The sequence below is a fragment of the Amblyomma americanum genome, chromosome 2, assembly GCF_052857255.1.
Source record: "Amblyomma americanum isolate KBUSLIRL-KWMA chromosome 2, ASM5285725v1, whole genome shotgun sequence".
NCBI lineage: Eukaryota > Metazoa > Arthropoda > Arachnida > Ixodida > Ixodidae > Amblyomma > Amblyomma americanum.
Genome location: NC_135498.1, coordinates 80,106,791 through 80,123,512, shown reverse-complemented (window position 1 = coordinate 80,123,512; position 16,722 = coordinate 80,106,791). Strand labels below are relative to the sequence as shown.

Genomic DNA, 16,722 nt, shown 5'->3' with positions numbered 1-16,722 from the left:
CGTAAATAAGCATTTTTTTAAACAGGAAAAGCTGTTAGAAGAGTGAAGAAATTATAAATCTTAAAAACTACACATGGATATGGGGTAGGCGGCAGGGCTGTCGTTGACAAAATCCGCATGGTTTCTCCTTCGGTTTCCGGTTTGCGAATTCAGTTGTATTTGCGTGTTTTGCGGTTTTGCGCGTGTTTGTGCTGATGGGTTGCGCGTTGCTCGAGTTCGATGACTCTAGGTTTCTTTGATGCTGTGTGGTGTCTGTTTGTGATGTCGTAACTTGGTGATTGTTACGTGTGTGCCGAGTGTTCGGGAACGAGCACTGGTCTTCTGTGCAACGCCTCGAACCCCGAACCCGTTCTCTCTTGGTGCTCTTGGTGCATCAGGCTTGATCGAAGAGAAATGGCAGATTCAGAGTCGTCGTCCGACGCAGTTCCAAAGGAAGTTCCCAAAAGCACCGACGCTACAGTGAGAATCATTCCACGCTTTTGTTTCATGTGTTCGCATTCTTCCGCGTGTTTGCTGTTCTGCATATAGCGGCTCGTTTCGCCTTTTCAAGCCGTTTTCCTGTTATGCTCGTCTCAGGAAGGATCAGAATCGGCGTGCCCTGTCGCCGACCAGAATGCGACCGGAGTGCCAGTCCCACAGGTACCGAGGAAGGACCTTGTGAGTTTTTAAAAAGCTTAATAACGCGGACTTCGTATCCCTTGGCACTTTTGTCGCTTTTTCGCGATGGTAATTCGCTTCACCATTCGCTTCTTGTTTCCTCCTTTCGCAGGTTGCCACAGCCGTGAGCTTCCTTGAAAACCCGCGCGTTCAAGGCAGTCCTCTTTCGCAGAAACGAGCGTTCTTGCTCAAGAAAGGTGCGCACGATATAATATCTTCGGGGGCTCGCACCGTAGCACCACAGTTGAAGAATTAAATTTGATGTGAGCTTTGTGCTTTCATTAGCGTGTCGCCGCGAACGGGCTTTGCCGTTTCTGTCTGGAGTATCTTTTTTTGTGCTTTATCAACCTCTCCAATAAAAATTATAAGTTCTGCTATTTTGAAAACCGCAAAGAAAAGGTGGTGCTCTGAGACTGGTTTCTTTCGCTAAGAACCATTGCTAAGCAACCTCTGTCAGTATATCCTTGCAGTGATGTTTTGTTTGAAGGTAATCGGCATATCAACTCTGTACACAAGTTTCTTTTTTGTTATCTTCTAAAATTTCTTGTATGAGAGCCCCTTGCAAGTAGTGTTTTGTGGGCCGTGAAACGTGACACACCTTAGTTAATTGTAATCGTAACCCTGGAAACTAAATTTAACAAACTAGACAGAAGCAGTCTTTCTGGCAGCTGCTTCATTTCTTTAGAACTTATATTTCTCTAATACTAACTTATAAAAAAAATTTCCCTAATAAAAATGTGCTTTGAACTTTCAGTGAAGTTTTTCCTGTTGAATTGAATTTTGTGAAGAGATGCAGCAAACTCTGGGAAATTGGGATGTGGAAACGTGATGTCCTGTCAGTGGCAAATGGTGCCGTATTGTAACACAGTGCTTTTGCATAGTCATCAGTGGGAAAATGCATAGCAGTGGGCTTACCGCTTATTAGTGCGTAAATATATAATTTAATAAGAATTTGCCAAGGCATGTTTAGGACTACACACTTGCTTGGTTTTTGCCAGATGGGGGTAGCCTAAACTTGCATAGTGGTATCCTTCAGTAATGTGCTTGCTTGGACTGATTTCCCAAGCAGTGTTCTGCATGTGTATGTCTTGAGTAACTCTGTCTGAGTGCTGCTCTTATATGACTCAGAGTTCAAGTTCCTTAAACTGTTGGTCATCAACACTTGCTTTTCAAAGCAGTGACTTAAACATAATGAGAACATTTAATAAACCTGGTGCCTGTTGCAGCTATCTTTCCTTTTCGTGTCTGCCTACTCATGAAACGGTGAAGAGGTGGAGATTGCTACCAGCGAGATCTATTCTTAAAGCAAGGCACTTAAACTGAGGCGTTATAACCTTATGTAATTGCTCGCAAATTTTTTTCATGAAATACAGAAACCATCATCTTTGAGGACACTACTAAGGTTGGAACAGACACATAGCAAAGCAAAATAACATTTTGTAGTATGCTTCATTTTGCAGAACCTGTCTTTTAATGTGCCATGCAGGGCTAACACCTGAGGAAATCGATGCAGCCATTGAGAAGGCGAGAGTCTGGAACGGGGATGCTTCTCGGCCATCCACCTCGCCGCCATTGCCCCCTCCACCACCTCCGCCACCTCCACCACATCTGCTGCAGCCAGGTTAGGCAGTGTTAATTGTTTCCTTAGTTGTTTTAATCTGCATCTGTGGCATGGGGCTCATTGAACAAAGGCAACTTTCTGAGACCTTCGCAGAATGCACAAGAGGCTTTCAAAAAGCAACCTTAATAATCTTTTATTTCCATAAAATGAAAAAAGAAAAGTACTTCATTATTTTCATATTGATCATAGCACATCTATAACAGGTGCTGCATGGTTTCATCAATGCCTGGCTTGTGAAAATAAACAATGCTTCAGGTTGACCCTGTAGCTATCTATGCACTACTGTTATCACGTCATTTTTTATGATGAACTTCATGGCCCAATGTTGCAACTCTGCTTCTGACTTGCAGTGCAGCTCGTAGACCTGCTGAAAGTGTGAGGCAGGTGTTCCCGTGCTGTTCTTTCATTGATAGGTCAATGGCATTTAGTGTCAGGAAAAGAATAATAGCTATGCACTGCTCCCCTGTCGCACACACTTCGAAAAAAACAGCCATCTTCTATATACTCTGGCGACATCGCCTTTCACATCATACTGATGGATCGCGATGCACTGGCCAACCTGATGGTAGGAAATAACATGCCCAGAGTAGAGCCGTGTACCGCATGATTATGATCTTCAATCACCATTTTAAGGTTACTTTTTGGCTCGCCCTCATAGTTTTGTTATATTTCCATGAAACATGAGTTGCAGTGAAGTTTCATTCTTTTAAGAGTTGATGCTTTCTGTCAGCCAACCAAACCACTTCATATTGCCTTCAGTTTTGTGTGATGTATGTCTCAGCTATGTCTCATGTTAATCAGTGCAAGTTAACAGAATGATTTAGGAATGTGCACCTTGCATTTCTTGTCTTTCCGTTTAGACTTAGGCAGCTGTGTTACCGATGCTGCTGTGAAGATTGTGAAACTATAGCTGGAAGGGTTGATGGAAAACGCGTTATACAGCCAGCAGTTTCTTAGTTTTCGCCCTCACCCTCTTTGCCCGTTTCAGATATAGTAGAATCTCATTGATATGAATCTCACGGGGTCACAAAAAATAATCGTATCATCCAATGTGTAGACTGCACGAAGGTGAGGTCGCGGCTCGTGTGTTCATGTCATCCGTAATGGTGCGGGAGGGTGTCTGGAACATCCGCGATTCCGCTCTTTGCTCACAACGCACTTCGGCCGAGGAATTTTACAAATATGTGTCATCCCGAAATTTGTATCAACCGTAATCATATCATCGAGTTTCCACTGTATTAATTAGGAGTGGCGAAATCATGTATGCATATTTTTTTTGGTTGTGTTGCTCTAACCATGCTTTCTTTGTATGCCAGAAGTAATTGACAGTGCAATATATCAAAGAGCAGCTGATTGTAACTTTCATGCTTTCAGCTGTAAACATATGGTTAAATGGACTTTGAAATGGTGTCTGAAAGAAGCATATACACTGGTAGAAGAGTTGCCATCATTTAAAGTTACAATAAATGGAAATAATAAAGGAAACAATATGCTACGCTACACCGATAAATTACCCTTCGGGAACACATTCAACGTTTTTTTCTGTGTGTTGTGTCAGAATGTTAGTGTCGCAGAAGAAATCGTTTATAAAAGTCTCGGATTCCCTCTTCCATTTAAGCCCTCTGCAGTGCAGGTTTCTTTCTTTCCCTTGTCATTTTTATTGTGTAACCTTGAGCTCTCAGCAACTTGGAGAAAACAAATAAAGATATAACCGCTTGATTTGTCAATTGGACACACCGTGTGCTACTGTGAGTACCAGGAAATTTTAGACTGTGTGAGAAATGTGTGACATCCAGAGAATTATGTACCACTTGTCACTGAAGTGAACGCTGTTTTCTGCTGACTTCAACTTTCAGAGTACTCTTTGTGGTCCCAGTTGAGCCACTTCTCGTCATCAGTGGTCATAATTGGAGTTGCTTGCTACGGTGCTTACTATGTGTACAAGGTAAGGTAATCTTTTCATTGTGCTCTGATCTGTTTAAACACATAGTGTAGCCTTGTAACGCAGTGGAGAGCGCTATGTGTTAGCTGTGAAAGTCAATTTTTTTCTTGAGTTCAGTTTCAAGGCAGACAACTGCAGTAGGAAATGTATAAATGAAATTACTCTAGGATGCTTCATTTACTAATGCTGTATTCGCAAAATGGTATACAGTGACTATAGTGTGCCTGTTTTCGTCACAGACACCGTAATTTGCTAGATCTTTTTTTCTACATAGCTTACTCTACATAACTTGAATCTGCAATTTGAAATTACTTGATACACCTGTACTGCACTGCTTGCCCTTAGTAGCATTTTAATGCAATAGTATTTTAGCTGGTGTCATGCAGTTTCCTGCTTCTCAGTAGCGAAATTTCCTGATTGGTCAATCCCCTGACGACATCATCAGGGTCATGTGACTCCAATTGTCCTGTTAGAGAGCACCATGAAATTTGAAATTTCCTGATTCGTCGAGAGAGGTCATGTGACCTCGAAATGTCACTGTTGCCAAATTCGATGCAGTTGCCACGCCACCTGTTCACCTTGGTGCTGTGCATGAGCCTTACGGGAGCTCGGGAAGAGCAACCCGGGTCTCGCAAGGCCCACCGGTGTCTGTGTTTGAAACAGCCACCTGTCGGGGCAGTGGCACATCGCTTATCCACTGCAGCACTGTGCCAGTAAGGGTATGAGGACTCCCCACGATCTATGAAAGTGATTGAGTGGTCGTGACATCATCACCACTGTGACCATCAGTGGACCAATCTCAGGGCACCGCCAAAATTGCAAATGTGAGGACCCTCGAAATTTGTAAGTTGGCCCACCGCCAAAATTTTGGAAGCAGGGCCACCCGGAAAATGGAATAAGGTGGATTAGTGGGTTAGATTAGAATAATCCCATACAATTATCCAGTGGAAGGTAGTTGAATATTATAGAAAGTGACGACTCATGCATACCATATAAAGGCAGTAGAACCGGTCCCAACCGAAGTTTTGGCCAGAAAATCGCAAAAAAGACACTTATTCTAGGCACTGCAGCATTGTAAGCACCACCTAAATACCATATTTTCTTTAAGAATCTGGCTAAGAAGGCTTGTTTGTAGAAGTTCACAATTTGGATATTGCAGAGCATGAAACTATCAAAAGCATCATGAACTCCCGGGCAGCATTACTTGGATCAACTTGTGATAAGTTGGTCCCGTGATAACGTGATATCATTGTCATCTTGTGGTGGTGGACGAAACATAACTTTTTTTTTCAGCTTGGTTCAAAAAATTTCAGTAGAACGTTTACCTGCGTGTTCTTGTAAATTTCGAGCTTTTTAAATTAATACATCACAGTTACGTCTTGCTGCAATTGTTCGTACTGCACCACATGCAGCCAGCAATTGTGAGTTTGTGCAGACAGTGTCACTGATGTGCTTGTCTTGCTGCAGAGGTATGTGGAACCATACCTGAAAGGCTGGGACGGTCCAAGGGCCAAACCGGATCGGTTGTCTCAAGTCCAGGAGCAAATTAGTGCACTCACTGAGGCCATTCAGCAGCTGAAGGAAGCGGTTTCATCCCTGGAGTCGGCTGTTGCAGAAGACAAGTTCCAGCGCAAGCCAGCTGTGCGTATGATGCGTGCAAGCTTATTTCTCCAAGTAAGCTCATGTGAAATAGTGCGAAGGTAGTCGTCTCACCTTTCTGATCTGTGGATGCAGCCTCATTAGTGAGTATAGACGAGGGCAAAATAGCAACATGCACTCTTCATTTCTCTTATCTCTGCTGCGGATAGTTCATTAGTGCTAGTAATGGATTTGAAATGTTAAGGTGGCCTCATTGAGGACCATATTATACTCCTTTTCATACATAGCATGCAATGCTGCCAAAGCTAGCTTTTTCCGCCCCCTAAAAGTAGTTCGCCACACATCCAAAGTAGACACAAGAATCTTTTGTTGTGACAAAAATTGGGTACTGTGACTGGAAATGTCTTGCAATTCATTTTACTTTTTACCACGTTTTTACCACGTTTTCTTCCTGCCCATCACAGATACCTTGAAAAGTAGCTTGAGTGGTGTGCGGTAGAATGATATGTGGTTGGCACACCTATTTGCTCTGACTCTGTCTGCATCCAAAAAGTAGTTCGCCACCCATCAGTAATAATTATAATCATAGGGTTCAATAACTGAACACTCAGCTGTCTTGAGCGTGGTTTACAGCACTTAACATGTTGTTTTATATACTGCTACATGTTTTTGTCCTAGCCCTCACGGAAGCTCCGAGGAAGAATGAGTGATATGCGGCGGAGTAGTGGTACAGTGATAGCTCGTTAATTCACAACTCGTTAATTCGAAATTTTGGATAATTCGAAATAGTCATCGTGGTTCGGTCCGCAGTGCATAGAAGTCTATGCGTGTAACAGCTCGTTAATTCACTCAAAAATTGGCGCCGCCACCCATAATTCGAACTGCGCGCCGCCAAGCGCCGCTCTTGAAAACCATCGTTGGAAGCTTTCACGGCAGAACGATAGATGGCACAACCATCAAGGCGCCGCCAGGGTGCTGGAACAAGTACTAACCAGTCTTTCCTGCCACGACTGCTTCGAGGAACAACGTTTTAGTGTTTTAGCCCTCGTTTTGCACGCCGCTTGCTGTGAGCTTGTGTCCGCGAGATGTGTACGCGTGGGAAATACTGCGCCAAGACGGTGAAGGAGAAAGTGGAGATTTTACGCGAGGTGGACGAACGGAAGGCCAGCAAAGTGGAAATCGCAAAAAAGCACGGGATTTCACCAAGCATGTTGTCGACCTATGTCCGAAATAGGAAGGCCATCGAGGATGCCTACGAAGCCGAAGATTTCGCCAGCAACAGAAAAAGGCTCCGATTAGCCAAGTATCCGGAAATTGAGACCGCTGTGATCACGTGGGTGAAGGAAATGAGAAGCGCAGACATTCCACTGAGCGACCCAATTATCATGGCAAGGCGGCCGATTTCGCCCTGCGCATGAATGTGGAAGATTTTGTCGCCTCCGAAGGATGGTTTCACTGCTTTCGAGACAGACGAGTGACTACGGTAGCCCTCAGAGAGAAGAAGCAGAAGATGGTAACAGATTGTTTTGCTAAATAAATGTTTTTTGTGCCCTCTGGGCATCAAACACGTCCATTTTTGCTCACTTTCATTATTTCGAATTTTGGTTAATTCGAACTGGTCTGGCGGCCCCGTGGAATTCGAATTAACGAGCTTTTACTGTACTATACTCTTGCGGGCACACTACATTTTCTTTCTTTATTCGAAAAGTGTGCCATGAGGCATAAGTTGAAAAAAGGGGAAGGGCGCACTACTTGCACAGCTTTGACCACGTTGCATGCTAAGTGTGAAAAGCAGTCTAGCTTCTATATTCGTGCATTACTGTCTTGTTGCTTGCTCTAATTTCGAATGTACAGAGTGAGATGAAGCTCAGGCAGAACTTGTGTCTGCTTATGAAATAGTAAACAGCTGCAGTGGATGGCACTATTGGTGCTTAAAATAATTAATGTAAAGCTGGCTGGGTTGGAATGCATTGTAGTTTATTCTAAGCACAAGTATCTTGCCATTTATTTGAGCTACTTTTTCAACATCCAGAGAGAGGCAGAAATTTTTTTGTTAGCAGCCAGGAAGGCGAGCATCTGTAGTGCAGAATTAGAGTCCTCATTGAAACATTTTATAGTCGCTGTGGGATGCAGTGCTGTTACTCAGCTGACATTTCGAGCTTTTTTGAAAACATAGTAGCAGCATCAGCAAAAAACAAATGTTCTTGATTATCTGACTTGATGCGCATAGTAGTCAGTTCAATTTTGGTAAGCATGTTTTCATTTTATTACGGTGCACTCAGTTTCATGTTGCATTGTTTGGGCACACGATAGGATAATGCAGAAGAAGTATTTTCTTTATTTTATCATCAAGGTACAGAGTAACATTTAAAATTATGGCTGTACGAGCTGTTTATCATTGCTTTGTGAAAATACAAGGTTAGCTAGGTAAAAAGTAACAGTTTGGGAGTTCATAGAAAGGAAAAAATAAAAGGTTCAAGGGGACCCTGCTGCCAGTGTCACTTAACAGAGTTGGAGACGGAAGCTTTTGTATACTCTGTTTGGTAGAAACTTTATATTTAGGAACGGTACTAGTTTTTCCAGGTTCAGAATAACTAAGATGCTGTTTCACAATTGCCTCAGGATGCCGCGGACACTGCGAAACAAGACAGCGCCATCTCTGAGCTCAAATCCGAGGTGTTGTCAGTCAAGGCATTGCTACTAAGCAGGTGGGTGCAAGAGGCAGCTGCAGGCGTGTTTTGGGAAGGTTGATGAATGGTGAAGGACCTAGTTGTGCAATGGGGCTTTGCCATGTTGTGATGTATGGTCCACATTAAGTGTGTAAAGTTTTAAGGGTGCATTACTTGTGGCAAACTCCTTTCCATATTCAGCTTTGCTACATTACATGTCAAGCCTGAGGCCCATTATTATCTGCGCGGAAAAGTTAAAATTCTTCGAAGTGAGATCAAAGAATCTGCAGTATTCCACGGGAAGCGTTCCGCACATTATAAGTGAATGCGGTCTTTCACGATAAAGCGGCCGCGTGCTTCGCCTCGATAGCCCAAGGTCTTCAAGAAGTTGGCTTTTCCTCTCAGCTGTCGAGCATGGTGGGTGAGCGTGATGTGGGTATCTCAAAGAACAACGGGGGAAAAAAAAATGAGCGCTGTCTTAAAAAAAAAAACACCTGTGTGAAGCGGATGAATAAAAAAAACCGTGGTTTATTTTTGCAAATGCAGTAGCATTGCTTTTGACAGGTGCCAGTATCGTGACTCGTCGCACAGAAGGGTGCGGGTGCACTGCTTCCACAACCACAGCGCTTGATGTGCTAGCTTGTTTGAGTGGATCATGGAGCAAGCTTGTCAATGCATCGGCATACTTTTGTTCATTATCACGTTTTAGAATTCAGATGGAGAAAATTACTTACATTACCACCACTTTGTTATTCCTGCCGACTTCCACAAACGCCGCAAAATAAATAAAAAAGAGTGTGTGGCTGCTAACACATAACAGCATGAAAAATGTTAAAATCTGTCTTTTTTCGTGGAATCATGGGCAAATGGGGACCTTAAAAACCACATCCAATTTTTCAGAGCGAGTTGCATGTTTTTGAGGCTGGATAGTGTCACTGTGGCAGATTAGGGAGAGATGAGTAGGTAGCGTGGACAAGAGCACGGCAACATAGCCTTACAACTCCTTTATTCGTGACAATTTATGCTTGTAATGAATGGCAACAGATGGGAGCTGCTGACAGATGCACTGCAATACCTAACGTAGAAATGGTTGTCACAGTATGGCTTGTAGGTTAGCATTTTCCTCTTGCTTTTTTCAGTCTCCAGTGTATTGTGCTTTTCATGGTGCATTTGGTGGATTTTGTCTGACATATGACTATCTTGATGAGTGCATTGTGTGGCACTCAAAAGTGAGCTGTGCTGAGGTTTCAACATGTGTTGATGTTCTTGTTTGAACGTGGTTTATGTTCGTGTTTGCAATGCTAGAAGGCTGTTCTAGAAGCTGATTTGTCTTCTAAGGAGAGGAGGTGCCATTTATTATTTTAGTTTGTTTTGCTTTATTAATGCTATTAGAGTTGTCACACCGAAACTCCACCAATGTCCGAGACAAAATTTGCTGATTAGTTGTGGGAGGTCACTTGGCCTTGTGATGGCATCACAACCTACCCCAATGGGCCGTGCTGATTGGTCGAGAGAGGTCACGTGACCTCTTGACGTCATCACAACCTGCCCATCGTAGCAGGTGGCAGTTAATGATTCGTCAAGAGAGGTCACGTAACCTTTTGATGTCATCATAACCTGCCGACCAGGTTGTGAGCAACCTGCTTTCTAGAAAGCAACCTAGATGGGGAATCGAAATAAAAAAAAGTCAGAAAAAAATGTGATTATGCAAATCTCAGTACCGTCACACCATAACGGATGCCTGCCGCTGTAGCTAGCAGTCTGAATGTGGAGGTTGACGGACCAGAAATTGCAAAGAAAGTGACCCAAACACATTCAGAAGTTGTACTAAAAGCTGTTACAGTGACAAATGTGAAATCTAATAATACTGCATTCCACTCTTAAGGTGACTTGAGCTTCCTGTAGCTTTTTTGAACATCATCAGCTGTTAATGCTTACCTTAACTGCAGCCAATTAAAATTTGGTCATCACACAAGTGTACTAGCAATGATCATGCAAAATTTTGTGCAACACCGTGCAACACCCTGTGTTTTAAGTTTTCTTGAAGTTGTAAATTGAGGGTTGAAAAATTTCCTCTTTGCAGATGGGAGCATGGGCATGCCCACTTTTAAACTGACCTTTTTTTTTTATGTGTGGGCGTTTGATAGCTTGCCACAGCGTAAATTCCCTTATGAATTTGTCCACCTGTTTCTCTCTCGTCATTTCAATAAGCGCCCAAATGAGCACACATTTCAGTGGTGCGGTACAGAGTTTGACGCAACTGTTGTTCCCTTGCCCTTTTGATTTGCAGGAGTCAGTTTCCAAGCACTCCAAAAGTGACTCCACCTGCAGCTAGCATTCCAGCATGGCAGCTGTCTAGCAACGGCACGAGCAAAACGGAGAATGGCACCACTGCACAGGTTGGTGGCCATGTTGTCATTTGGCAGTGATGGTGTGCAGGCAAGTAATTTGAGAGAAAACTGTTTTTAGGACATACTCATGCCTGCAAAACAGAGTAAGCTTGTCAGTAGTGAAAGTGACTAGCACAATTAGTGATTGCAAAATGGATTTTTTGAAGTATCGCCTCACATTCTAGCTTACTCACGGGTTGTTGTGACTTTTGTAAGAACGTGCTACAGGCATCATAGATCATAAAGGAGCTTAGTATTGTATGTCTTGCATCATAACAAAAGCATGGTACAGTAAAAGCTCGTTAATTCGACACTGACGGGACCGCGAAAAATTGTCGAATTAACCGAATGTCGAAATATCGAATGAACCACAAAAAACATGAAATTTGCCCCAGCATGACATACCTTTATTTGGCAAAGAAGTTTGTTATCGTCGTCTGCTTTTTCGGGCGAATTTGAGCGGCTACAATAGCTCTAACAGCTGCCAGATGCTCCGCGGCACGCGAACCATCCGGAATTTGTTCACAGCAGTCTTCCAGCACGGACAAGGCTTCTGCGGCTTCTTTCACCGTGCGCTTCGGCGTTTGGGGCAGGTGCTCACAATCGTCGTCTTCCGACGAATCGTCGTTGTCGGCGCCTGTCACTTCTTGGATGATTTCGTCCTCGGTCAGCTGACCGGCAATGGCGACACCATCATCGATGGACACGTAATCCGCGAGCCGCACGGCAGGAGGCAAAACGCTGTCGAAACAGCTGTCGTCTTCTGTGGTTGCGTCAGCTGCTTCTGTCGGCAGTTCCCCCACACCGCAGTTCGGTTGCACAAAACCGCTGCCAAAAGCAGTTCGCAATAACTGCTGTAGGCGTGTTGGCCCATTCGTGCGCCAGAATGTTCAAAGTGCTGAGGAGCGTAAGGTCGTACTTCTTCCCAGCTTCCATACAGAGAAGCATGCGCTGCAATACATGCTTTCTGTACTTGCATTTTATATGCTGGACTATGCCCTGGTCCATGGGCTGAAGGGCTGCGGTTGTATTCGGCGGGAGGAACACAAGCTTAATCCATTCCAGGCCCGACACCTTGCAGTGAGCACTGCAATTGTCCACAACCATGAGGACCTTCCGTTTCTCAGCTCGAAAATGCCGATCCATTTGATGAAGCCAGGACTGAAATATGCTGGACGTCATCCAAGCCTTCCTGTTGGCTTGGTATTCAACCGGAAGGCGCCGCGCGTTCTTGAAGCACCTCGGCTTCTGAGCCTTTCCGATCACTAGGAGAGGCAGATGCTCTGTTCCCGTCATGTTGGCGGCAAGTAGCACAGTGACCCTTTCTTTGCTTCTTTTCCCTGCTGTGCAGGGGTCACCTTTAAAGGTGATCGTCGTATCCGGGAGTGCTTTAAAGAAAAGCGCTGTTTCGTCGGCGTTCAATATATTCGGAGCGTCGTACGCAGCTAGGTGTTCACGAAGCCCGGTGATCCGCCACTCCTCGATCCTGTCTTCGTCCACGGATGCTCTTTCGCCACACACACTCTTAAAAGTCAGATTGTGACGGCTTCTGAAGCGAGCAAGCCAACCTTCAGAAGCTTTGAACTCTTCAAGGTTCATTTTTGTGGCGAACCTTTCAGCCTGGGCACAAATTAATAGCCCACTCACAGGGAGGTAGGCCTCACGTGCGTTTCTAATCCATCGCATTACGGCTTCTTCGAGTTCCGGGTGGGCCGCAGTCCGCAGTCGTTTCCTTTTGTCACCGTAGGCTTCACTGTCAAACGCCTCCATAATGCTGTTTTCATTCTTCACGTAAGTGGCCAAGGTGGTTCTTTTAACATCATACTTGACCATCACGTCAGAGCGTGAAACACCATCCTTCAGCACCTTCAATATTTCCACTTTCGTGGCTAGGTCCTTCGCCTGGTTGTACTTCGGCCGCTTTGCCGGTGTTGCCATTGGAGCAGGACGCGATGGCGAGGCGCGCAGGCACGGCGCGCTACGCACTCGAAAACAGCACAGTAAACACGCTGGCAAAGCACGCAATATCCAGAAAAGGCGTGTTAGGGTTCAATAACCGCGATCGTAGCAGCAAGAAACACGGGGCAACGACGACACACGCCAAAACGAGACTTGCTGAAGATAGGGTTAACACGACGACTGAGCACGACTGCAAGAGGCAACAAAGCACAAAGAAAGACACCGGTGCTTCGGCCACTGCTAACCTTGCTTCCCTCGCCCTCTCTCGCACTGCTGATGACGATGACCGTACAGATGGCCTACGCTACATTCTTTTTTTCCAACTTTACAGTAGCGCTGCTCTTGGCGGGCCGTGGAACTAGGTCGAATTAACCGATGGGCGGTAAAATTTGTCCGAATTAACGAGTTTTGCCCCATAGACTCCTATATATAATTGTAGGGACCATGCGTGCAGGTCGAATTATCCGATTGTCCGAATTAACGGGGGTCGAATTAACGAGCTTTCACTGTACCCCTATGCATTCTGCATAAAGCAGAGCAATAAAAGAAGTGTTACCGTGTCTCTTGTGTGTTGGCAAATATTGGCAAGGTTTCAACTTTGAGGGAGGCCCTAACATTGTGTTGCTACTTTCCAAAGCTTGGATGTTAACTCACAAAATCACAGTTCATTGCTATAAAGATTTAAGTTTGATCACCAACCAGTGAAATCCCACAACATAGCCATATTGTGACAAAAACTTTCGAGGGCAACTTTTTTTTTTTCATAGTATAGTTTAATTTCTTGCTACCTACATTGCAATTTGCCTTTTATGGCAAGGTTGCGAGTCTGACGATGTATAGCTTGCACATGACTCCGGCATGAATGCTTTTTTTTTTTCAAATTCTAATGTGCCGCGAATTCTGTAGCTTACCTCATTATCATGGCTAAGGAAAAGAGGAGCATTGTTTGCATGGTTTTGGTATTCTACCCTGCTCTAAGACGCGTGATGTCCTGATTATTTTTCCGGAAAAATAAACATATGAAGACATGTGCGTTAGTATCACGTAAGTACAGCAATTAACACCAATTTATGCTGTACAGCAGAAAGCCTGCCAGTTATGGAGGCATTTTTGTGCAGCATTTGCTCTGAGAGTTCACTGTTTAATCATTTCTTCCCCCCCCCCCCCCCCCCTTTTTTTTTCAGCCTAATGATTCAGAGGAGGATGAGCAGAGTGAAAATGATGCAAAGGAGCCTGCTGCATCCAGGAAGGAGGAACTGGTGCAGAACAGACCAACTGGCTTGGCATGACAAGTCTGTTGCATATTGTTAAAACAAAGAAAAGGGGTGTGTCTGGCAATGCACCTCAATTTTCGTGTCGTCCACTGTTTATACCCACTCATTATAACTTGAATTGAGCATGCTAATATATACCTTTTGGCAATAAATGGTATATAAGGTGATATATCATGACTGCGTCCCACGTTATTTACTTTAATGGGTAGACTCATTGTATGGCATACAGTTCTCAGTGATATACAATAATGCGTGTGTGTAGCTCTTGCTGAAGTAAATGTGGCTCAAATATATACAAGTAGGTAAACAAGCACTCTTACGATTTTTATTTCAAACCATCTTCGCTGTAGAAACCTCCCTATTGGGAGCTGCAGAGCTTGAAATACACCAGAAGGTTGAATTGGCTCATTGTACTCATTGACCGCTGCAGTCATTGCATAGATACAATTATAAATGACATAGATAGCTTATCTGTGTTCTAGTGCCATGCTGAAATCTGTGGTAACCTGTTGGAACACAAACACCTGCTGTAATGTTAAGGCAGCAAAAAAATCCTTAATATATGTTGTACAGAAACCACGTTGAACTGGTACTTAGGACACAAGACTTAAAACAAGGAATGACACAGACAGATCAAGTTTGACATTATTTATGCAAGTCGTGTTCTTTATCTGTCGGGCACGGTTTCTGCGCAGTGGACCACCAACTAGGCCTCGTTAATGCTCTGTTAATCCCTAATATGTCCCAGTCTTGACAGCAAATGTGTTTTGGCTATTTTACAGCACACGCATGATTTTGCGATGTCCGCGCCAGCATCGGCACGTTCACGATTACTTGACCACTATCGCAGTGCCAGAGTGAGAGAGGAGACAGAAGAGCAGAAGGGGAACAGCCAAACACGTGCATGACATGCGGAGCAACAAGGAGAGACATCACGGCGCGTCATGTGCACTCCATGTGTGTCGCCGGCCTACCACAGATGTAGCAACGTCAGAGAGAGCGGCGCAAAGAGTGCTGCTGGTCGGCGTGCCGATGCGGCAGGTCAGCACGGTGAAAGCATTGGCATGGATGAGGCGGAACGGTGTCGTGCAGAAAGGTGTGCTTCGGACAAGGCGCGTATGCGCGACATACACCAGATGCACCAGGTTTGAAACGTGCTACATCCAGAGCTCCTGAGGAAGAGCGCTCTTACCATTACGCAGGGGCCGATTTATTGATCACTCTTGGAGGGGATGGTTGGGGGGAAGAAGCCCCATTTGAACCATGTATTAGATTTGTTCTCCGAAAAATAAGGTTAGCATAGTTGTCGTATGTGAAAGTTCTCGCTTAAACCGCCGTGGTATGTGGCTCAGTGGCTAGGGCACTCGGCTACTGAGCCGGAGTTCCCTGGTTCGAACCTGGCCGGGGCGGCCGCGTTTCGATTGAGGGCAATGCAAAAGGCACCCGTGTGCTGTGCAATGTCAATGCACATTAAAGATTCGCAGGTGGTGGAAATTCTTCCGGAGGGCTGGAGCCCTCCACTACGGCACCTCTTTCTTCACCCCCGCCTTCCTCCCTTCCCTTAAGGGCAGTTCGGGTGTCCACTTAGATAAGTGAGACAGTTACTGCGCCATTTCCTTTCCTCACCTCCATATTCGAGGGCAGGCCAATCAAGCTTCTTTTGCGTTTCCAGACAATGTTTGCCTTAATTTGCCCTGAATGGAAGCTAGAATGCTTTCATGTTGTCATTGCCCTTCCTGCTGGTACCTAGAGAGATGATGTTCCTCGACTACGTGGCTGGTACCCACCGTACTCCCCTAGTCTGCGCTAGTGTTCCTTCCTATCACGTGATAACTGATTGTGTTAGCGCATCTGTGCCTCATGGCGAGACGTCTCCGTATCCGTTATCACTTCGCCCTCCAAATCGCCTTGAGCTCTCGTTGAGAGGGATGTGGTCTTCGTGCTCCGCTGCTCAGGTTTCAGACTATCTGCTGGAGTGGTGCAGCTGGGACAGTGCCAGGGTCGATTTTAAGTTGCTCGCTCTAGCCAACCCCTTATTCCTGGCCGCAGTGTTGTTATTGAATGTTTATGCTGTGCTCCCTCCACAGCGGTTTACGGCCTCACGGCATTTGGTCATATGTGCTTTGTAAGCTATACCGAAGGCGTCGCGCGAAATACGGAAACTTCGACGAATATCTATAGGCAACATGCAGAGGGGTTGCAAGTCAGTTATCCACTGCTGGTCAGAAGTGCTCTCCTCGATTCGTTGTTTTCTTACATACTGGCAGCATTCCACCCGTAGCAAGGTCAAGTCGTTTTGTTGAATGCAAGAGGAAGCGCCCAGCCGCCTACACCCTAAATAAGAGGGTTTCATGAGGGAGTAAACTGTTGGCCCTTATTGCACTCTTTTTTTTCTTGCGCTCTTGATAAACCAGAGTGCGTCGGAGTAACGCGTGCTGTCTCTGCAGGAGTATAGATACTCCCCACATAGGAACCGCGGGATTTCCGGCGGGGGGTGCGAGACACGATACCGCAAGGATGGATTCTTATGCTTTTATATGCGTACTGTCTTTGTCGAAAATAAAAATGGAAATGGGGTTTGTTTCAGAGCCGTGTGTACAGTTGAGAACTT

The 16,722-nt window shown here is 45.0% G+C and overlaps 1 protein-coding gene across 2 annotated transcripts; it reads left to right on the top strand.

The window, feature by feature from the left end:
- Positions 1-129: 129 nt before the first annotated feature.
- Pex14 (peroxisomal biogenesis factor 14) lies at positions 130-14,288 on the top strand. Of its 2 annotated transcripts, none has more exons than XM_077654700.1 (9): positions 130-459; positions 577-657; positions 770-854; positions 2,144-2,278; positions 4,135-4,223; positions 5,688-5,861; positions 8,442-8,527; positions 10,779-10,887; positions 14,022-14,288. In XM_077654700.1, the coding sequence occupies exons 1-9, from the start codon at positions 394-396 to the stop codon at positions 14,124-14,126; spliced, it is 930 nt and encodes a 309-aa protein (XP_077510826.1). In that variant the 5' UTR covers positions 130-393; the 3' UTR covers positions 14,127-14,288. The 2 variants fall into 2 exon arrangements, with proteins under 2 accessions (XP_077510826.1, XP_077510825.1); XM_077654699.1 differs by having other exon boundaries at positions 139-459; positions 5,688-5,894.
- Positions 14,289-16,722: the final 2,434 nt, after the last annotated feature.